Source organism: Nannobrachium achirus (assembly GCF_963921795.1).
Source record: "Nannobrachium achirus genome assembly, chromosome: 22".
In the NCBI taxonomy this organism is placed as follows: Eukaryota; Metazoa; Chordata; class Actinopteri; order Myctophiformes; family Myctophidae; genus Nannobrachium; species Nannobrachium achirus.
This window is the reverse complement of record NC_137829.1, coordinates 26100430-26123067: the sequence shown is the minus strand read 5'-3', so window position 1 is coordinate 26123067 and position 22638 is coordinate 26100430. Positions and strand designations below refer to the sequence as shown.

General features: G+C 41.3%; 3 protein-coding genes across 5 annotated transcripts in view; 2 read left to right on the top strand and 1 right to left on the bottom strand.

Annotated features, from left to right (window-relative positions):
- Window positions 1–8637, top strand: part of ppp1r9ala (protein phosphatase 1 regulatory subunit 9A-like A) — a 33722-nt gene extending 25085 nt beyond the window's left edge. The window contains exons 11-19 of one of the 2 annotated variants that reach the window (XM_080752544.1): window positions 49–166; window positions 687–838; window positions 1498–1834; window positions 2345–2402; window positions 2489–2560; window positions 3495–3696; window positions 6208–6324; window positions 7324–7512; window positions 8422–8637. In XM_080752544.1, the coding sequence (XP_080608670.1) occupies window positions 49–166; window positions 687–838; window positions 1498–1834; window positions 2345–2402; window positions 2489–2560; window positions 3495–3696; window positions 6208–6324; window positions 7324–7512; window positions 8422–8580 (1404 nt within the window). In that variant the 3' untranslated portion in view covers window positions 8581–8637. The remainder of the gene's footprint in view (window positions 1–48; window positions 167–686; window positions 839–1497; window positions 1835–2344; window positions 2403–2488; window positions 2561–3494; window positions 3697–6207; window positions 6325–7323; window positions 7513–8421) is intronic. The other variant, XM_080752545.1, reaches the window with a different exon arrangement.
- Window positions 8638–12698: 4061 nt separating this feature from the next.
- On the bottom strand, window positions 12699–19337 carry pdk1 (pyruvate dehydrogenase kinase, isozyme 1). 2 transcript variants are annotated; one of them, XM_080752644.1, is made up of 12 exons: window positions 19205–19337; window positions 17696–17846; window positions 17058–17199; window positions 16878–16949; window positions 16133–16317; window positions 15682–15777; window positions 15482–15559; window positions 15165–15250; window positions 14969–15067; window positions 14359–14469; window positions 13660–13773; window positions 12699–13548 (listed from the first exon to the last, which is right to left on the bottom strand). In XM_080752644.1, the coding sequence occupies exons 2-12, from the start codon at window positions 17802–17804 to the stop codon at window positions 13408–13410; spliced, it is 1233 nt and encodes a 410-aa protein (XP_080608770.1). In that variant the 5' UTR covers window positions 17805–17846; window positions 19205–19337; the 3' UTR covers window positions 12699–13407. The 2 variants fall into 2 exon arrangements, with proteins under 2 accessions (XP_080608770.1, XP_080608771.1); XM_080752645.1 differs by lacking the exon at window positions 19205–19337 and adding an exon at window positions 18966–19055.
- On the top strand, window positions 19220–22630 carry nup62l (nucleoporin 62 like). Its single transcript, XM_080752613.1, has 3 exons — window positions 19220–19635; window positions 20748–21994; window positions 22146–22630. The coding sequence occupies exons 1-3, from the start codon at window positions 19356–19358 to the stop codon at window positions 22302–22304; spliced, it is 1686 nt and encodes a 561-aa protein (XP_080608739.1). The 5' UTR covers window positions 19220–19355; the 3' UTR covers window positions 22305–22630.
- Window positions 22631–22638: the final 8 nt, after the last annotated feature.

Genomic DNA, 22638 nt, shown 5'->3' with positions numbered 1-22638 from the left:
ACCCATGCGAGGAGAAGCTGAAGTGCTGTTTTGTTCTTCTACACACAGCTAGCTGTGCTGGAGTCCTCTGTGGGGAGTCAGCGTAGCCAGGAGTCTGCAGCAGAGCGGACATCCAGCAGCCTAGACCCAGTGACCAGCACACAATCTGTTGACTCGCTTCTACAAGGTAACAGTAGAAACATGTTCCTCTTAACTCATTCGCTGCTTTTTAAAAAATGTCTTTGAAGTTCCAGGATGCCCCCAGTCTCCATAGACTTCCATGTAATTTATAGTTGCACAGATCATGCACGCCCATGCCTAGATCATGCACCATGTGTGTGCACGCTGTTCACAGCTTTCAAACAAAAAAGATCCGCTTGGAAATCCGTTCAGGCATTCATGAGATAGCAGCCATTATGTTTTCTTCATATGTAAACAAACATGGCTGCCATGTTTGAAAGATGGGGTTGGTATGGGGGTTAAACAATACATGCCATTATTTTTCTCTGATATTTTTTTTCTGACAGAATTTTCCTTTGTTCCCTATGCCTTTATTTAAAATACACTTAATTTAGGTTTTACTGGTTGGCATAATTGAATTGTCTGCAGTGAAAATGCTTAAAGTATCTGGGTTATACTTGGCATTCTTTATTGATTTGGTGTGTATGCCCTCTCTCCCTCTCCGTCTCTCTCTTGCTCTCTCTTAGAAGCAGACTGGAGTGAGTTGGTTCCAGAGACTGAGCGTTTGGATACCAGTGCACATAGAGCCAAGTGCCTGCTGGCTCAGAAGGCCAAGCGACAGCCACCTTCTCGAAGCAAGCTGAAGGAGAGCCTCGCTGCATCACCACGTCACTCGCAGGTCAGTCAGATGCCACTATTTTATTGCAAGTTGGCACCTCGACAGAGTGCCAACTTGACCACCCACATACATACAGACGGCACCGAACAGCACAGATCGCCGTATTTGCGCGCACTGCTGGTGCACAAGTAGGCCATACTGTATATGGCCAGGAGTGCACAAGGCACATCTTGGAACCTCAACAGAGTGCTGTCTAGTTACTTGCGCCAGCAGAGTGTGCAAGTACTGCGTTTGGCTGCGTATGTAGGTATGTATGTAGGTATGTTGGTGTCTGTGTGTGTTTAAGCCCATAGCCCAATCAGGGACCAGCATTTCTGGCAACTTCATCATTAACAGCCAATGAGGGACCAGCATTCCTGGCGATGCCAGTGGTGATGTCACTGGCATTGCCAGTGGTGATGCCAGTGGTGAGCGCACCTCATGGCGCACTCTGCAAGTCGTAAGTTCGCACCTCGACAGAGTGCAGTTCAAGTTTTGTCTTCCTTTGACTGAACTGAAGAATCTCACACCCAATGACCACAAATTCCATTGAACATATTTTAAAAGCCAATAGATTTTGTTTTATTTACCACAAACCAAAGAACCAGTGGCCTGTCTCTACCTGCTTGCTCTGCTCCTCGGCACGTCCCTGTGTAATAATAACCAGTTTGACCCGGCAGGAGACTGAGGACGAGGACGAGGAGGACGAAGAGGAACAGGAAACTCCCAGGAGGAGGAACTCCATCCAGGAGAGTCTCTCTCTGCCGGTGCAGGTCTGCTACCCTGGGAATGGACCCAGAGACGACGGGCTCGCACAGGACGGAGAGGGGTCCGGGAGCAAGGCGGAGCTCTCCAGCACCCCCTCGTCACCGCCGTCCCTGAGGGACAGCCTGGAAAGCAGCAGTGGAAGCCCCTCTCTGTCGCCCCCTAAAGATGCCTTGTCGGCACACTCGCCACCGGGGTTCCTACACAACGTCAAGAAGAGGGAGTCCAAAGGCAAGAGCAAGGAGGTCAAAGGTAAACACCTAAAGCAGGGGTCTTCAACGTTTTCAGGCTAGGGACCCCCCACAACCTTTTCATAGATTCTGTATAGTTTCATCTTTTGACAGCACAATCATCGGTGTATTTTGGATTCATGTCAATCTGTGTTTTCAGATATTTAACCACTTGACCTTTTACTCTGTACTTAGTCTGCTCTTTTCCCCCTCTACATCAAACCTCTTTGCCAAAAATAGCTGATCTACAAGCCCACAACGCCTCTTTGTGAGCTTGTAGATCGGCTATTTTTGGCTAAAGTTCTCAGAATATGGACGCTAGGGTTCAAGTGGTTAATATAAAAAAGGAGAAAAAAAAAGCTATCACACAAAGATTTGGAGGACCCCCTGTAGTAACTCTGAGGACCCCTTAGGGGTCCCGGACCCCCTGTTGAAGACCCCTGACCTAAAGACAATTATGTATAGGTCATGAGGTATGCAGCACTGTGCTTTGTGTTGACTCTGATTGGTTGTTGTTGTTTCCTCCTTCTAGAAGATTTAAATGAGAGCCCCTCAGCCGGAAAACCAAAACGACGCTTTCCTGACTTTGGGTGAGTTCCCTGAGAAATCATTGTCTAGTTTAACATATTACCCGTTTTAGTACGACTTAAACTAATGCTGCTGATGATCAACACAGGGGCCTCCGGAAGTCCGGTGGAAAAGGGAAGAAACACGACAAAGAGGCGATGAGAGCATCTTTAGACAGCAGGTATTTTATTGCAGTCTTATATTAGCCTTGCTGGCTGCTAGTGAGGGTGCTTTTCACACAAGATCTTATAATCTAAAACCCCTACCACTTTAATCCACTAGAAATATTCTGTATTGGCTTAATGTGAGAACAGGAGCAGCCTTTTGACGTTTCGCAAATCTCATCACTCTTGACTTTCTATCATTTTACTTTATTGTACTGTACCACTTCAGCTGTGTTGAGGTGGAAATGAAAGCGAATGAAAACGTAACTTAAGCGATTCATTAAAAAATATATTATTATCATGCATATACAGGTATCACTATCATCAACAGTAGCCTAAGTCAGTTTCACATTCTCTTAATGACTTTCACCAAAACCTTAGTGCAGTTCATCATCTATGTTAAAAAAATTAAATGCAAGGAATTGGCCAGTTTGCAATGACAATATTTTAATCTTCGCTAATAAGTACCTCACAAGAACAATGTTTGTGTAAACATTTACTGATTTACTTTTTACATAGACTATCAACTAAAATAGTCTGTCATCTCAGTTGACATTTTCCAGGTGATTTTTTTTAATAAAGTTTATATTAATTCCAATTCCGAATATTATTGTAAATGCTTAGTCTAGCATGCTTTAGACCACCTATGTACATGTCTTACTGTAGACATTAGTCATATACTGTAATGTCGGAACAGGGCCCATACAGAACACCATAGAAGCGGCAACTTCTACACTGCCTTTTCTGGATATTTATTTTTTTAATCCGGCAATGTTGTCGGAAAGGGGATATACAGAACTGTACATAGATTTCTGGATGAGCCCTACTGATTTTGGTGACCTCATGGCTATTTGTGCTTACTGGGTAAAGCGGCCGTCTTGAGAATCAGTAGGTCCCTGGTTATCCATGGTCCTCGATCATGTGTGTAATCTTGAACATGTTTTCATCCAGGGGGTCTGCAGAGCTACTGGAGGAGTCTGGAGGGAACCTGTCTCCATCTGAGTCCATGGCTTCCATCCCTACATGTATGCCCTTCTCCTGGTTTGGAGACAAAGACAGGGACAGAGACAAGGATCCGTCTTCCTCCAGCAGCAGTCTGCCATATGTAGCCACTGAGACCAACAGTGAACAAAGTCAGGACCGCAAGAATAAGGTAAGGACCCATGGTTAACTTGTAGGTAGATGGCATACATAAACACAACATTGGAAGTAAACAAGTCATTAATTTACTGCAAGGCAGGGGTTTTCAAAATCGGAGGCAATGGGCCTTCCTTGAGATGACGGTCAGACAACCACGCCCCCCTTTCCAATGATATTACTTTGCTACTAACAACAGTCTATTCTCTATTGACTAGGGATGTGCAAAGCTGACGGTTAGATGGTGATTTTGTGACCAGTCTAAAATGTAAATCTAGAGCTCAGCATGTCTCATTGTGAGTGTGTAGATCTACTAGTTGATCTAAGTAATAAACCAGTGCTTACAACTAATTACAAAAATAAATTTATTTCAAAACAATGTTTTTTTCTCTCTCTCTCTCTCTCTCTCTCTCTCTCTCTCTCTCTCTCTCTCTCTCTCTTTTATAAAAAAATGTTTTGCAATTATTATAATCATTTAAATGAGAAGTATTTAGTAAACATTTAGTAGGGGGAGCATTGTTTAATAGACCAGTCAATTAGCTTCGCACATCTATTTACTAATATATTTATACATTCAAGAGAGACCTGAATGTGTTTATAGCGGGCAACATGCCAAAAAAAGGCTTCATGACGAAGTGTAATAAATGTAACTACTCACACACCGGAAGCTACAGTTCAGCATTAAGTCAACAGTCCTTCCCAGCAGAAGGCATTAATAATTAATATTTTCTCATAGTGTTCTCAGGAACAGTTCACCAGACATGAGAGAAATCAAGGCAAGTGAACCAATAATTTAGGCATTTGAGCTACAGTATACAACTGATTGGAATAAACATCAGGCTGTCCCATGTCAGTTAACTGACCCTTTGAGTCGCCCAGCACAAGTCATTGAATTTGTGCCATTACTGCAAAACATTTTTGTCATGTTGAAAACGGCAGATTAGAACCAGTATGTGCAACAGGTGTCTTAATTTCCCAGTTCCAGTAACAAGAGTTTTTCTTAGACACTAATTGTCAAAGTATTTTACAAAGAGCTACACCCAGATAGACTAGAATAGCTTCAACCATGTTAGTCATTAAGCGTGAGAGTAGAGAAGGATCCAGTGGCAGTGAGTCAGCTTATCCCAGTGGTGCATCTAATACTTTTGGTTAAATGTGTGGCTGACTGTCATGCAGGCCGGGTAAGGGTCTGAGGTCCCCCCGTACTGGATAATGGGTTCAAGGTATTGGCTGCCAAAACATGGTGCCTGCTATCAGAATTCTCTCAATTCTATTTTGGCCTCTTTATATAGACCATATTCGTAGCCCTCCGAGTATGATGTCAGAGAAAAATGCCCACAGTGTGACTATGGTCATTGGCAGTTGAAACTTTTGCTACTGAGAAAGGAACATTATCTTTTACTAAACAGTCCTTCTCTTAAACAGACAAATCTCTCCTGGTCCTCTCTATTCAGTCGCTCATTAGATTTGGTACAGTATAAATTTCTTGTGTGTTTATCGTACCCACTGATTTTAGAGCAGCTGGTATTACTAATGCATGTCATTTTGTGATTTCTAGATTCACATCTAGGATGCTAATCTCAAACAATCAAATCATTGTCTGTGTGACAGTAGTGTAGAAGTGGGTATGTGGTAGTGATACCTCCACATTCATCTAATTCATCTAATTTTCCGACTAAACCCCCAGTGTGAAAACCTAATGGTCTGGCTTCAGGAAACGGATTACACCTGCAGTGGTCCTGGTTTGGATATTCTCATTGTTAAGCCTCATTTCTATGTGGCAAACCAGCCATGGGTTTAACTTGTAAATTGAATTGCATCGTCATACCTTGCATGTGTTAACTTTCGCCTAATAATACTCAATTAATACATTACCCCATACCCAATAGTGTGTGACGTGTCCTTATTCCTTCTGTAGAACTAGCATTGTCATTGTAGTTTAGTAGTTGTTGAAGTAGTTCTGTTGTTGGTGGTTTGGTGTCGGGTTTTGACCAGTACCTGTATTCTGTTTGATTTGTAGATGTATTGTCTTCTGTAATCCCCATCTGATGATAATGATAACAATAACTGACAGTGACATAGCATAATGTTTCCGATTATTGGTTATACTTTACCAGAACTTCAGTCCCTTTCTTTTATTCTTGGAAACTAGAACCCCTAGTTCTGCTTGGACTCCCTAGCGAACCACTGCTGTTTGGTAACGTGTTTGTCTACTGTTGTCCGGCGGTTCTCATAGTGGGTTCCGGGGACCCCCAGGGGTCCTTGAGGGTGTTGCAGGGAGTCCCCAGCAAAATGTGTTAATATAGCATCAAAATCTGTTTAACCACTTTAACTCTATATACGTACATGGCCATTTGAAAATAGGCGATCCATAAGCTCACAAAGCGTTGTGATGTGCTGAGAGCTTGTAGATCTACTATTTTCAACATTTTAACAACTCAAATCATCTATTTTGGGGGTCCTTGACATGACATTTTTTGAAAACCACTGGTTTAGTTAATGCGTTCCTTGTCTCCACTTGTTCCAGAGTTTGTCAGTCATAGATGATTCTAACCCTGGCAGCCCCAGTTCAGACATCTCAGGGTTAGTCGCTGAACCCAATCTGTCTGGGCGCTCACACACTTTAACCTTCTCTTCCAATGAGGTGAGTGCTCTCTTTGTTGCACGGCAACAAAAGCTGTGTGGGATGCTTGGATGTGGCTGAAAGCAGACATTCTCAAGCATGCTCTTTGAGTTTCTCCCCCCAGTTCCTTCCTTCCTTCTCGTGGCTGTGATTTTATATTATGAATGAGAGAGAAGAGCATAGAGTTGCATGAAGTTGTCCTTGGTGTGTTAAAAACAAGTCTTGGCTTTGTAACCTTTAATTCAGCCATAGCTATAATGGTTGTAGTGTACTTGAAACCTGTACTGTTAGTTGGTGCTTAATGTTGTGTCAAGCTTTCATAGACCATAGAACAGCTCTGCTTCCCATTCAGTGGTTTTAAGGCATTGTATTGGTAACATTTACAATATGCGTGTCCAAATATGTGCAGTTGCTGAATGTACAGGTAATTATTTCTCCTAAAATCATTAAATGTATGCAAGTTACTGTAGAATGTCATTAGCATTGTATGGACATGCTCCCAGTTTGTGTTCCTCTTCCATAGTTATTTTCAACAACATACTGGCATGCAATGCATGTTCACACCATGAGTGTTTTTAAACAAATTTATTTTATAGCCATTGTTTTTGGGGGGAAGTGAGTGTGCCCTATTTTTGATTACTGTTCAACAGCACTACAGGCGCCGCTTGCTGTGGTTAGTTTAAGAAAGTATTCACTTACAAAGAATATTTATTTAAGAAAGTATTCACTTACAAAGATTAATTAAACACCTTTATAAATTCACAAAATACATTTCTTGACATTTTTCCCAAATTAATCTTGAATACATATGATTGTTTGATGTATAAAACAAAGCAGATGTGGTGGTTATCCCTATTGAAATAAACAGAGAATGCCCTTTATATCAGTTACATTTCCAAGTTCATTTTACACATTGAGGGGGAAAGGGGGCAACAAAAGTTATGAAACATTAAGCAGGTGTGTCAGTTAACACTTTTTTGTGATTATGTGTTGCTTCTCTTCTCTCCCTTTGTTCTACAGACCTTGGATGACGAAACACTGCCTACAGGAAAGGAGTATCAATGGCAAAACCGGCCCGTCTCTGAGTGGACTAATCAGCAAGTCTGTCATTGGTTGATGGGCATGAATCTGGACCAATACACACCAGAGTTCACAGCCAAGGGAGTGGATGGCCAGCAGCTCATGCACCTGGACAGTGACAAATTGAAGGTGAAATAGCGGCACAATTGCTAGACCACTCAAGTTCCTAAATAAAGATGGAGGTGATGGAAAAATATATATACTGTGCAAATTCTGCAAGAAGTAATCTGCCTTTGGTCAGGATTTGCCTTTGACTGCCACCATGTGGCCAAAACCATCTCTGCAACAGCAGAGGACAATGTACAGTATATTGTGTGTATCAAGGACATAAATGAGAAAATAATATGGAAAATCAGCAGTGTTAAATGATAACATACATGACACATATCCATCAAGTGGGGATATACCTATATTTGGTTTGTGGTCAGCCCAAGGTTTTCAAGATCATGTTATCAACTAGAAAGTTTGATGTCTTGGATAATTTCAACTTAGTTACATACAATTAGTTACATGACACAATTACCTCCCAGTTAAAAATGTCAAATTAAATCCTGATGAAAAACACTCCCGGTTGCAGCCTCATTCTCAGAACAGAAACGGGTGACTTTGTCACTCTTTTCAAAACTGTATGGCCGTATGCAGCATTTTCTTCCTTTTTTTTCATCACCTACCATACACTACAAGACAAGATTTTGGTAATATTTTTAAAAGACTACCTTCTCACACTATAATATTATTATATATTATTAAGTCTTTTCACAGACTTTATAATGTTTTTTCAAAGATTTCAGTCTTTAGATGTGAGATGCCAACATTCAGACGCGGCCCAACTTGTTCTCTGAACAGAATCTGAGTCTCATGTCGGGGTAAAAATCAGGTCAAACTACCACCTCATAAGGATTGAGTAACGACTAAATGACGGGAGCGTGCCGTGACTCGTCTTGATTGTATTACGACTTGACTGTGACCGTGAAATCATTTGAAAGTCAGCAGGTGTAAGGCCAGCTTTACTCTTGTTTTTTGTTTTGTTTCTGTCAGGCCCTCGGCGTGTCCAGTCAGAGTGACCGTTCGACCATCAAGAAGAAGCTAAAGGATATGCGCAAGGCCCAGGAGAAGCTGGAGAAGCAGAAGGAGAAGAGGGAGAAAGAGGCCAGGCGGAGCGGCAGGCTGCCTGCCAGTACAGACTCTGTCTGCTGAGCTGTTCCTAGCACAGTCTGAAGGCTCTCAGCTGGACACTAAAAGACACTTCTTTTACACACCATACTGCACATGCGCCATTTCATTGTTGTCGGGTGGAAACCCTGTATGTTCAAAACAGTTCATTTTGTATTTATCATTTTAAAAAACGATTTAAAATAGTGAAAATGGCTGATCTACAAGCACACAAAGCCTCGCATCGCGAGGCGTTGTGTGCTTGTAGATCTGCTGTTTTTTTTTTTTTTCACTTGTCTTATATGATGAAGCGGGGCTCTACTTTACGAAAAAAAACTACACATTTGAAACACATTTGAGGTACAAGGTTTCTCCTCGACAGTGACGATTTGCTTCTATCAAAGGCACATGTTTAAATGCCACTAATGACTATAGGCCAATTAGGCCATGTTGATCAGCCATGGCTCATAATGGATGTGACGATTTCTTTTTACTATTATACAGTGCCAGTGTCAGTCCCTCCATAATTAACACTTTAACACCATTTAAATTGTGACACTACTATTATAAGGCTGAGGAGAGAGGTGAGAAATGTTGGGTATATGACCAAAAAGGTAACCTAACATTGTTTCTTTTGTACCACTATAAAGCTAATAGACTATAAATAAAAGAATGAAATGTAGTTGAGGCAGACACACCTTTACCTATGGAAGTAAAATAAATATACTGTACTGCTTTTTAAACATTTTATATTTTATTTTTGCTAGTATAACCTGCCTGTAGCCATGTACTTACTGTACAGATCTTTTTTGCAAGAACAGCTATTGTACAGTAAAACGATAAAAGCACTATATTGTCTTTTAAGCTTCAAAGGGTGAGATGGTTTTTAAGTGTATAAATGTTTTATACATGTGCCTATTAACTGCATAACATTTTAAAAGAAAAATGGAAATATGATTAAGGTTCATTTTATACTGTATTTGTTTTTCTACTAAGTAGAATAGCAAGAAAGAACATTTGTGCTGAATGAAAAGCGGAATGCTGCTTCAACTTTGTCGGGATTGGGGACTATAACCTAACTTCCACTACGTTTTGTACGGCCATGACGTTAATGAAAACATTTGTGTTTTTCCATCAGAATACAAGTTACTTTCAGTGAGAAACAGGGTCGTAGATCAAAACATACTTTAGGCTTATCACTACACCGTGGGGCGATGCAGCTCAACAGGTTGCATTTCTGAAATGGTACCATGTTAATTCTGCACAGCATGCTGGTCTGCTACACATTACTGGTCCATGAAAAATGAGATGTACTTGTGACGAGGAATCTTCTGAGTAAGGAACCTAGGTTTTTGTGTATTTGTGAATGAATGTTCTTGTTCTGGAACACGACAAGTGTTTCCATCGCAAAAAAAAAAGAAGAAAAAAAAATCTTTTTTTGTCTTGTTGCAATTTGAGCACAATTTAATTTGTATATAGTAAATTGGTGGACTGCAGGAAAAATGTTTTTCACCTCTTGAGACAGAACCAGATTTCTTGGTACAGTATACTGTAAAGCAGCATCAATAAACTAATTTTCACTTTAAGATATGTCATATCCTTTGTCTCAAGCTCCTGTCTTTATTGTAGATATATTTACACTAGAACTCAACGTATGTGCAGTGGCATGTTTTGGTTTATTTTCCCCTTTATGCTCTGACATCACTGTGATGTCAGGGGAACCACACTAACAATCCCTTTTATGCCCATATATGGAGTTCCCTGATGTCATCAATATTAAGCCCATATCTAACAGGACTTCATATGGGAATGCCCATATATGGAGGCCACATACCACACTAACAGAATCCATATATGGCCATGGCAGATGGCCAAGACAGCCCATATATGTGTGGCTGGTTATACAGACAGGGATCTCCATGTTTGGGCATAAAAGGGATTGTATGTATGATGTCAGATGTCATAGACGTCATAGGACTTTAACATTCCTTGGGTGAAACTCCCGTATTGCGGCCCGCAAGCAACTCAGATCCACAGTAGAAGAGTTATGACCTACTTTCTCTAAATAAATTCTGTGCAGGTGATTATTTGTGTTCGAGTTTGGAAGTAGGCCTACTTGTCTTTTGAAAATGTATATCAATTTGGGAGTCCCTGGAATGAAAACATTTGGGAACTATCGGCCTCAGGTGTTAATGGGTTAAATAATTTATCCCCTAGTCACTATATAGAATAGCTCAAAACAGATTACAAGTATGGGGTTCAGCCAATAATTGATCATTGATTTGATTGATATTCTGCATGCTATGAGTTTCAAGTGATATTTTCTCAAACTTAAGCTAATCTAAGGGAAGCTGTGGTCATAATACAGCACTGTTTGAGAAACTACTTTAAAACCTTAAAGCCATCATTTACTGTAAAAGTCTAAAGTTAGAACAGCAAATGTACTTGATTTAACAAAGACAAGTTTGATTAAAACGGCTATGAATTTGAATGACATTAGGCTAAAACCAAATGTCTAGGCCTATTTGCTTTCATTTAAAGTGTAAATCTGTTTTTTTTTTATTACTTAAATGTCAGTTGTGTCATAATGAACCTTGATCATCAGAGGGTGTATCTGTAGATTCAGTCATTCTGTCAGGGGTAGAGGTGTTTGCTGTGGATTTTCATCTTTTGACCTCAATGACCTGTCATGTCTCCCTTTAACTTTAAATATAACCTCCAATTTCCTATCAATGTGAAGGTCCTAGTGGTGTATGAGTAAAGCATGGGCCTCATAAGCTGGAGGTTGTGGGTTTGAATCTTGGTCATGGCAGGTCTGAGCGAGTGGATCTTTAACCAAAGAGTACCCACACCGGCCTCCATCCTCACGCCTGCTTTAGCTCTGGTAGGAGTCTACTTCCAGAGGGAGGAGCCTAATAAATTGCATTTTAAGCAAATTGATTTTTTTATACAAGCATGCATTTTGGGGATTTTTAGTTAAGGATTATTTTTTTTACATTTTGATTGTGTTAGGTTATTAGGTTTTTTTAATCACCAGTTTGATTTGCTCATTTTTTTGTTTTAGCTTGTATTGTTTTTTTGTTTTGAGGCTTTTGTGTATTGTTTCATTTGCTGTTTTATGAGTTTGAGTTTTGAACCAGGGACCTTTGGTTTACGAGTCACAGATCTAACGTTCGATCCACGCTGACATGGAAGATACAATGGGGAACGTTATACTTAACACACATTTTAGAATTTATATAAACAGTGGAAACTTTCTTTGTGAGCTTTGAACCACTGACCTTCAGTTTACAAACCCTGGATTCAAATCTTCAGCCACTCAAACGTACATGACAGCATTGAGAAAGTATTAATTAACCCACTTTTTACAGTTTAGATTAGACTATAAAAATGTTCTTCAGGAGATTTGAACCCTCAACATCTGAATAATAAACCCCTAAGTTTATCGTTTGAGCCACACAGGCATGGCTTATTTAAATGTAATTGTAATACTTAACCCAACTTTTAGAATTCTGAATACTGATAGTATTGATTTCAGCTGTTCCAATTCCAAACATGCAAATATGGCCCGCTTTAATTACTTCAGTCTATATTAGTAGCTTAATGACTAGTATTCAAATGTCCATTTTTTTCCCAATGTAGGCCTATTTGTATTCAAGTTCATGAAATTTACATAAATATAACTTATATAAATGCATTTGAAATTAAATACATTTTCAAATAAATAGCTAAAATAGCAGATATGAGCTCAAAACTTGTCGCACCGTGATGCGTTATTTCTCATTTTGAGCTTGTAGATCAGCTATTTTAACTACTTTTGTGTGAATGACGAAGTAGGGCACTAATTACTAAAAAGAGAATACAGAGATAAAGATTTCTGCCTGAAAGTATATGCAATGTGACCCTTAGGAGTGAGGCCCTCTCCATCATCAAAGTTGCCCACACTTGACTTGGCAGATCCTGTCATCTGTTGTGACAACATATTTGACAATGTTGTGTCTTTGTGACACACAAGGAGTATTATGGTCAGTCAGCGCAACTGGCCAATATACAGCAGTTCTGAGATACATACAGTATACCTGTAGATTACCGGTAATCGTCATTGCAGGCTGTATCACATGCCTGCCTTCAGTTGAAAAAGGAGGGAGTCAATGGATCAGAACTTTTAAGTTGATACATTTTATTGTCAACAAGTAACCCAGATGCTCCATTCGACAATACTGTTCATGGAATTGACATAGAAAATGGTAATACGCTACAAGATGAGATCTAATTACTGCCGGAAGAAAGTCATTTTAACGAGTGGGTTTTCAAGGTAGCAGAAACTGCTTGTAATCACTCCTACATTATTTGCATCTGGAAAACAACAATGAGCTAAACGTAACTATCTTATTACTGTAATTACAATTGCTTAGTTGAGCTCATTGCACCAACACTTGTTTCCCATTCTTTAACCTCTGGCCAGGCATAAGAGGACAAAATACAAATAACAATCCACACACATACAGAATAAATACTGCACGAATGTTTCCAAAATAAAAGCAGCCAAGCTATCAAGCCATATCAAACAAAATAGTTGAGCTTAAAAAAGTATTTCAATGGTCACATAATTGAAATGTTTAGAAACACTTTTTTTTTTTACTCTAAAAATAGTTTTAACATAAAAAAACACATCTATTGTTCTTTCTAATGAAATGTGTGGCACATCTCATTTGCTCTGTAAAAGGAGAAGGAAATTTGAGCAGAGCATGACATTCTTAGTATAACAGCTTTAATAAAACAAAGAAAAGAAAACACACAGCGTCTTTCATTCACTGCAATCCAGTCTTGTAACGCAACTGTTTTCTCTTGAAGACCCCCAGACACTCATGTCTAAAAACTACGAAATGTGGTCATGTCCTTTGGCTCCTTGCTCGGTACACACCAGTCATCTGCCTCCTGGATAGTCTTATAGTGTTTCCAGGCTGACTTGTTGTATACAGGTAACCTCTCAATGGACTCTGTAGATAGAGCCTACACACATTTTGGAGTCATTGTTTTGGGAAAATGCTGTTAATAATAACGCATTAAGGGAGAAAAGGTGGTAAAAGAGACATGCACATCGTTGATGTAATACTGACTTACCCGTATGTAGATCACAGCATCTGTGCCATAGCCCTCCATGGAGTACAGCTTTAGGTCCCCTTGAAAGTACCTTGCATATAGTCTAGAGATTGGTAGACCATAACCATAGCCAGCCTTTAGTAAAAAAGTAAAGAGACAACCATGTTATTATCCTATAAACCAAAGACAGATGAAATATATTCCATATTCCACAGCAGAGAGTGGTGACGGTTATGGTTATATTAAAATGACCATACCGATGTCAATACATGTCATTGTCTATTCACAGCTTCGGCAATTTATCATCATACACAAACATTTTCCTGTTACTATACTGAATGTATCTGAATAATTTAGTCAATTTTGCATATGAGGGGGATTACACTAGGGTGACCATTTATTCTGTCCCTCAAACCAGTACCCTTAAAGCAATGCGCACGTTCTTGAGTCCCCATGTAACTCCATGGTGGCTCTCATGGCATTCTAGAACAATGTAGACACCCTCTGCAGGGTGTCGCTCAGGAAATCGGTCTATAGAGAGGCCTAAACTAGTACTGTATGGTACTCAATACTCATAGACCAGCTTTGCTTCAGTTACACAGGGATATTAGGTATATTAGAATGTTGGTGCCAAAAAGAGGCTTACATTAAGACAGCCATATAGATTGAAGGATATATTACATACACATTATGCTTATTGCTATAAACAGCAAACCTCACCAGAGGAGCAGCACGTGATTGCTCCATACTGGGCCGTGGAGCAGTGGAGTAGGTATATGTGAACAGCCTATCAATCTTCCTTAGTGGCACCCCTCCACCGCGATCACTCACCTGAGGAAGGAATTCAACACATTACAACAAATAGGCTTATCAGCAAACAGTCTGCACATGCACAACTTTCGAACCGTGCGTGTGCTGTCTTCTTAAAAACTTTGCACCTCTGCAGTTAGTTGACTCTGCACATGAAAACTTTAAAACTATGTGTGTGCCGTCTTCTTAAAAACGTTGCACCTCCATGTCTCTTTCCAATATTGGTCTGGTCAGGACTCCCGGAGCCCTTGCTGTTTTTTGACTGGACAACATTAAGTTTCTTTAGCCCAGGGAGCAGACTGGGATCAACTCCTTTTGCAGTTTCCTGATCTGGTCTAGAGTGGACATAACCTAGTTGGCAATTTGACCTAGACCGGATCACAGGTCAGTTTGGAATTAAAACAAGGCTTTCCTCCGTGAGGAAAGCCTGGTGACGCAAGGTTTGTTCTAGGAGAGAATTGATTCATTAGAATCAATTCTGAGTGCAAAGAATAAGAATGGAATAAACTGTGTGCCATACCTTGACTGTCAGGTCTTCGGTTCCGAGTGCAACCTGAGCATGGATGGCAGGATACTCTATAGAGTCCCCATGTAACTCCATGGTGGCTCTCATGGCATTCTAGAACAATGTAGACAACGTTCAAAAACATAATGTACTGATTATGACATCAGAAAAGCGATTTTCTGTGGGTACTTTCTAAAAACCAATGTCCTACCTTGAACAGTTCAAACACCATGTGATACAGATGGGATGGAACATAGACTACAGTTAAGGGTTTCCCGTCTTCCTTTACTGTTGGAACTAAAGTTTAAAAAAAGATTTATATTAGGTCAGGCAGACAAACAGATAGTACGTAGTTATACTTGGTTGAAAACAAGTATGTTCATGAACAATGGAAATGTATTGTGTAGTATCCTTGATGTTTCTGTGAGAAGCATGTACCATGTGTTTTTCATTTAATTATATAAAAGAATAAGCCTGGACAACTAAACTGAGCGTGATTTAAGGGCTGTATCAAGTGTAAGCGCGTACCATTGAATTCCTCCAGTACCAGCTCTGGGGAGTTCATGTAATACCGATCACAAAGGTTTCTTGCATTTTCATATGCATCTGAAAAATAGAAAGGGAACATATATTGATATCTTTTCACTTTAAACACCAATATAGTAGATTAAAATATGATTAATAATAACATACATCAATAAATGTGTCTATAACAAACTCAACCTCACCCTTGACCACCTCACTGACACTACAGTTTGGATCAATGCTTCCAATTTGATTAGGGTGTGCAGGATTCACCTTTACCTTCCCACCAAAGAGTAATGCTGAAATGAAAGAAGCAGGGATGTGATTAGAAGCAGGATTACATTGCAATAAATGAGTCCATTTAAGGAATCTGATCATGTGCACTGTGCACTGTGTGCATTTGTTCAATAAAAATTAATAGACATTACACAATATTTTCATCAAGGACCTTCTTCAGGTTTATCTGTCTATATATCCTTGTCCCTTTTATGCACAATGCGCAACATCCAGATACACTCAAACACACACACACACACACACACACACACACACGCGTGCGCGCACTCAGAGATTTTGTGCAGTAGGATAACACTAACATCTGTGAAGGATTAATAACAATAATGAGTGGGAAGAAATGATGTTATGAATACTCACTATGCTGGTTGAGCAGCATTCTGATAGATATTCTACTCATGTAGAAACGATCCAGAAAATACTGAACGTTCTGGCTGACAACTGGGTCTGTACCATAGGCCTCCTTGTACTCCACCACTCCCTGAGCCATAGTTGGAATGACATCATTATGGCGGTTCCTGATTTTTATGACTGCATCTGTAAAGCTACATAACAACAGATAAAAGAATGGTCACAGCCATGAAAAATAATAGTGTATTCATCTAAGCCAGGCGTGAGGCGTCTTCCAACTTTTTCAGGCCAAGGACCCCACAACCTCTTCATAGACTCCATATTGTTTCATTGTTTGACAGCACAGTTGTCATTGTATTTTGGATTCATGTCAAATTGTGTTTTCAGATACGTATTTATTTAACCACTTGAACCGTCAATACTTAACTTGACATTTCACTCTGTACTTAGTATGCTCTTTTTCCCTCTACGGCAAACTACTTTGCCGAAAATAGCCGATCTACAAACTCACAAGGCGTTGTGAGCTTGTAGATCTGCTATTTTTGGCTAAAGTTCTCAGGATATGGAAGCTAGGATTCAAGTGGTTAATATAAAAAAGGAGAAAAAAACTTCTATCACACAAAGATTTGGAGGACTCCCCTGTAGTAACTCTGAGGACCCCCTAGGGGTCCCAGACCCCCTGTTAAAGACCCTTGATCTAAGCCATAAGAAGCAGTGAATGAAAATGTATTGTGTAATATGTTAAACAACTTACCCGTGTGTCACTTTCTCATCATCTGCATTTTTGTCTTTAAATTCAAGAATATCCTGGAGACTCTGTGCATACCTAAGCGGGTAGACAGACACTTCAATATCAATTCACTGGCATTCACTGGCATTGACAAGCCAATACTGGAAAATAAATTACTGAGAAAATAGAGAGAGACCAACATACCAGCTCTGGACCAAACTAACTGATGGGGTCCTTAATAGGTTATCAGGTAACAAACTGATCTCTTTCATGATGTTTGCCAGCCTTACAGGCAACTCCTGTCGAAGGAAGGCGAATGATGTCCTCTCGCATGCATTTTCTGAGCCTGAGAGATATTTAAAATAAAATATGCGTAAGCACACTGAAAGTTGAGCTCAACATTATTCAGAAATATCAATATCAGTGTCTTTCAAGATTTGTATCGTTACATAAATAAATAAACAAGTACACAAGAGTACAATTCTTTGGGTTTGGTGACTGACTTAACATTGTTGCAGCAATGACCATAATAACAAAGAAACCATAAAGAATAGCAACAATATTAAGACATTATACAATTAAGTGTACATTAGTCATACACACACTTTCTCAAATGAGCTAATCTGCATTATGGTTCATTCATACTTCTTGCTGCATCCATATATGTATGTGAACACTGCATACTAGCTGTGTAAATGTCATGTCATATGATACTCGTGTCATACCATAGGATCCAGAGTTGTCTGAGGCTGACCTGTGCAACTGGGCCATTTCAAATGTGTCTGTCATGTCATGTCATGTTTGTGTGCATTTCTGTGCAAATAATTCCCTTGTTCACTTACCAAAATCCAAGAACTGCTTCATTGAAAGTGGAGAGGGAGAAAACCTGGAGTAATAGTCGATGTCCTTCCCTAGGTTGACACTGTTCCTCAGAAACCTTAGAATCCTCATCTTGGCTGATTTAGAGTTGGTTCACTGCCAGATGACGATGCTCTGAATGTATCACAGAAGATAAATGGTCATTGTTGACAACTGAAATCCGCTACAAACACCTGCAGCCAGACTGTTGAGTGATGACATTGACTGGCTGGGTTGGCTAGGTAGGTAGTTCAGCTAATCGCCCTCTATAAATGAGTGGTGTGTGTTTTAAGTAGCTCCATAAAGAGCCAACTCATTCATATTCCCTTATTTCTTACATAATCCATTCAATACACAAGTTAATTCAAGTTACTCAATCAATTGTGGCAGCCTCCTCAACCTATGGCGACTCGTGCTACTGAACTACTAAACAAAATACAACAAAGAGAGAGAAAGATAAGATCAGCTCCTCTCACATCCGCGATTACTTCCGTATCTGCCGATTTCCTCTTTACGTATGTTTAGGCTTTAGGTCTCTCGCGTGTCTTCTGTGGCAACTAAACATACAAAATAAGTAAATAACATAAACGATAGTGGTAATTGGTGAATATCCCACACTTGGAAAAGTAAAAATAATAAAATATATATATATTGAGAGAGAAAGATAGATAGAAATAGGCTTTAGTCTATTACAGGTTTCGAGTAGCAGCCGGCGGGAAAGTCCTGTTCTGGCGAAGCCCGAACTGGCGAAGTGGGGATTTGTCTCCTACCGTAGCGATCTGGCGAATCGATTGTCCACGACACTGCAAGCGGCGCGAAGGCCAGCGGACCTTGGTCCTGCTCTTCGCCCCCGAGCGCCGCAGGCGCGAGTGGCCGCGAAGAGCGGGCCAGGGCCGCGCGGCCGGCGGAGCGCCGCGCGAGTTACGAAGCCGTGGTGAATGCAATCGTTATATTTATGCCCAGGCCGTAAGGCCTGGGCAAGCGCACGATAAACGCCCTGTCCAGAAGACGTTCGCCAGATCGCTACGGTATCGGACATTTCCCCACTTCGCCAGTTCGGGCTTCGCCTAAAAGGTAAGTGCCCCTTTTCAGACCGATTTTTAGAAGGAAGTTATGCATGGGCGTTCCACATGTTAGTGGTTAGCAGGTGAACTAATTTGAACCCTTTTTGAGACAAATCTGGGTTGAACATGATTTGTGGAGCTGCCTCATGGTGTTGTCCTTGACGTTTTTAGGAAGTATTTTGTCAGGTACATGTGTATGGGTATCTCCTATTTTGAAGATCTTTGACGACTTTTCTTCAGAGGTCCTTCGGTTGCGAATGCGTGCCTTGCGTCACTTCCTTTAGTCAGCCAGAGTAATGCCTGTTGTGTTTCGGTTGTAAGCTAGCTCTGGTAGCTCTCCGAGCCACGTTTCCCTCAAGATTACCCCGGGTTTTTTGATAGTCAGGCCCTGTCCCACGGTAACACTACTGAGCAAATGAGAGCTCTAACCTTTGTCAACCATCCAGGAAACTGGTCCTAAACCTCCAGCTTTTAGAAACAGCTATTTTCAACGTGGTCGGCTGACCGCCAAAAAGTGAACGGATCGGAAGCAAACGCAGCATCAAGGCTTGAAACGCTTGAATCCCCTCGGAGAGAGAGAATGAGTGGCGGGTTCAACTTCGGTCAAGCCCCGAGCTCGGGCTTCACGTTCGGAACCCCTAAAGCCACCCCCGCGGCTCCCACCAACACTGGCTTCGGCATGGTGAACTCCACACCGGCTGCAGGCGGCGGTGGCTTCTCGTTCGGGACGCCGACCGCTGCTGCCCAGCAGCCCGCCCAGGCTAACCCCGGTGGAGGAGGCTTCAGCTTCGGTACTCCTGCGAAGAGCACCGCGGCACCACCAGCAGCAGGAGGAGGCTTCTCTTTTGGGACGCCGACAGGTACACACAACGGTGTAAATTATGCAATGTTTCTCTAACTTTCAAATTTGAAGGTCTCCCCTTAACTCTGACAACATACACATGGAACCAAATGAACCCGCCAGGGTTCACTTGGTTCCATTTGTATGCTGTCAGAGTTACAGACTTGTATAGGTCCATTTAGACCCCCATAAACTAAAGGAACCCACATTTTGTTCCATTTGTATGTTGTCAGAGTTACAGACTTATGGGTCCCTTTAGACCCACCTAAAGGAACCCACAGAGTCCCTGGAATACACTTTGAGAAACACTGGTGTAATGTAGCCGCAAATTGCAACACTAGATTTTTTTTATACTCTGATGAATCTAGGGTTGCAATACCTCCCATAGGTAGCCAATGCATCAAAACGTTTTTTTGCTATCTGATTGTATTAAACGACTTCAAACTCACCAATATTGGGGCTGTATGTAAAGCTTGGAGTATCCTCTTTCTATCTGCAAAGTGTTTGTTTCACAAAAAGACATGTTAGGAGCTACTTTCTATCAAGAAATTGGCTTCAGGTGATTATTTTTTCTAAGTGCTGGAGTTTGGAAGCGCTTGTGGGATGTCACTTAGCGGTCCTGTGTACCACCTGGTTCTAAATGTCACATAATGCAGGAGGCAGCGGGACGCTGCGTAAATAGAAGACGAGCGCTTCCAAAGTTGGAGGTATTTGCACTTTGCTTGAGTATTTCCAATTTCCAATACTTTTACTTATACTTCACTACGCCCTGGATCCAAATATTGTACGTTTACTCCACTACAATGATTTGAAAACTTTAGTTACTAGTTACTTTGCAGATTTTGATTATTACAAAATGTACATTAACCACTTTTGAAAATGCCCGATCTACAAGCTCATTGTGAGCTTGTATATCTCTAATTTTCAAATGATTCTTTTAGACATTTTACACATTTGAAAACTTGTGAAATGAGACATTCTGCACAATGAGTACTTGTGGTACTTTAAGTACATTTTGATGCTTTTGGACTATTACTCAAGTACATTCTGAATTCGGAACTTAAACTTGTAACCGAGTATTTCTATATTGCAGTATTGATGCTCTTATTTTTACTTTTTCCATCACTGCAGGTACATTCAATCTCGGAGGCGCTGCTCAGCCAGCTGCATCAGGGGGGATGACATTGGGAACCGCAGCTGCCCCAGCCGCTGGCACAGGCTTTGCACTTGGCGGTGGTCTCTCCGCGCAGACCACTGCTGCCGCCCCCGCAGGTGGGGGGTTCTCCTTTGGAAGTGCACCACAGGCTCAAATGCAGCCTCAAGCTCCTGCACCTGCGGCAACAATGGCAGCACCATCCGGGGGCCTGTCATTAGGTGGAGGGTTTAATTTCGGTGCACCAAAGGTCCAGGCTACCACTGCAGCCCCTGCTGCCTCCACAGGTGGAGGGTTCTCCTTTGGCAGCAGTGCTCCTCCCACTCTCACCCTGGGAGCACAGACCACAGCTGCACCACCCGCATCAACAGCAGCAACTATGGCAGCCCCAGGTGGAGGGTTTAGTTTTGGCGTCAAACCATCAACAACCCCTGCACCTGCAACAAGTGTACCAGCTTCCATGGGTGCCCCTGCTGGCTCTTCACTTTTTGCTATGCCAATCCAAACATCCACCGCAACAGCAGCAAGTGCATTTACCATGGGTGCACCGGCAACTTCCGCAGCACCCACCGCTGCCCCTGCCTCAACTACAGCAGCTACAGGAACCCTGGGCTCCTCTTTCATGCTCAAGCCTCTTGGAGCAGCCACCATCACTTCTGCACCTGCCTCTACAGCTGCTGCTGCTGTTGCTCCTACTGCTACAACTGGCGCAGCTACTGGATTTTCTCTGGGACTCAAACCTACAGCCACTGCAAGCAGTACAATAACTACTACTGCAACCACTGCTCCTCCAGTGATGACCTATGCCCAGCTGGAGGGTCTCATCAACAAGTGGAGTCTGGAGCTTGAGGACCAAGAGAGACATTTCCTGCAGCAGGCAACCCAGGTTAATGCTTGGGACCGCATGCTGGTGGAGAATGGAGAGAAGATTACCTCCCTTCACAAGGAGATGGAAAAAGTAAAACTGGATCAGAGACGACTGAACCAGGAGCTGGATTTCATCCTGTCCCAACAGAAGGAGCTGGAGGACTTGCTTTCCCCACTAGAGGAGTCTGTGAAAGAGCAGAGTGGAACCATTTACATGCAGAACGCAGACGAAGAGCGCGAGAGAACGTACAAGCTTGCAGAGAATGTAGATGCACAGCTCAAAAGGATGTCACAGGATCTGAAGGAGATCATTGAGCACCTGAACACATCTAGTGGCCCAGCGGATACTAGTGACCCAGTAAGTGATGTCACATTTTACTGTGTGTACATAAAGTTTTATTTTAAAGTAACTATTAAAAACAGCTAGTGTTTTTCATATTTTACACACGCACACATACACACTGTTGTGTACTGTTGTATGTGACATTAACCTTTGGTATTTCCCTTAGCTTCAGCAGATCTGCAAAATTCTCAACGCTCACATGGATTCACTTCAGTGGATTGACCAGAATTCCGTGCTTCTTCAGAGGAGAGTGGAAGATGTGTCCAAACTGTGCGACAACCAACGCAAAGAACAGGAGAAGACATTTCGCATAACATTTGACTGATTTTGAGGGAACAAATACTATTGTGATTTCTAACAAAGTATTTGTTACAAGTCAGAAGCAGGGATGTTTGTTTTTTCTTTTCAGATGTTTAACATTGCAGTTATTCTAGTTTTCCCTTCCATTTTATGCTTTTGATGTTGTTAATGTTCACCACACTGAACATCTTATTGCCTGAAGATGTAAACTTTCAGTGCTTGGTATTAGTTTGTTTCATCAGACAATACTTTGTGAAAACAAAATGTTCTGGTCTGTTCCCACATAAAGTTTGCGCTTATAATAAATACTATGAATAAATAAAGTAGTAATTCTTTGAATAAAAATGCGGATGTCATGA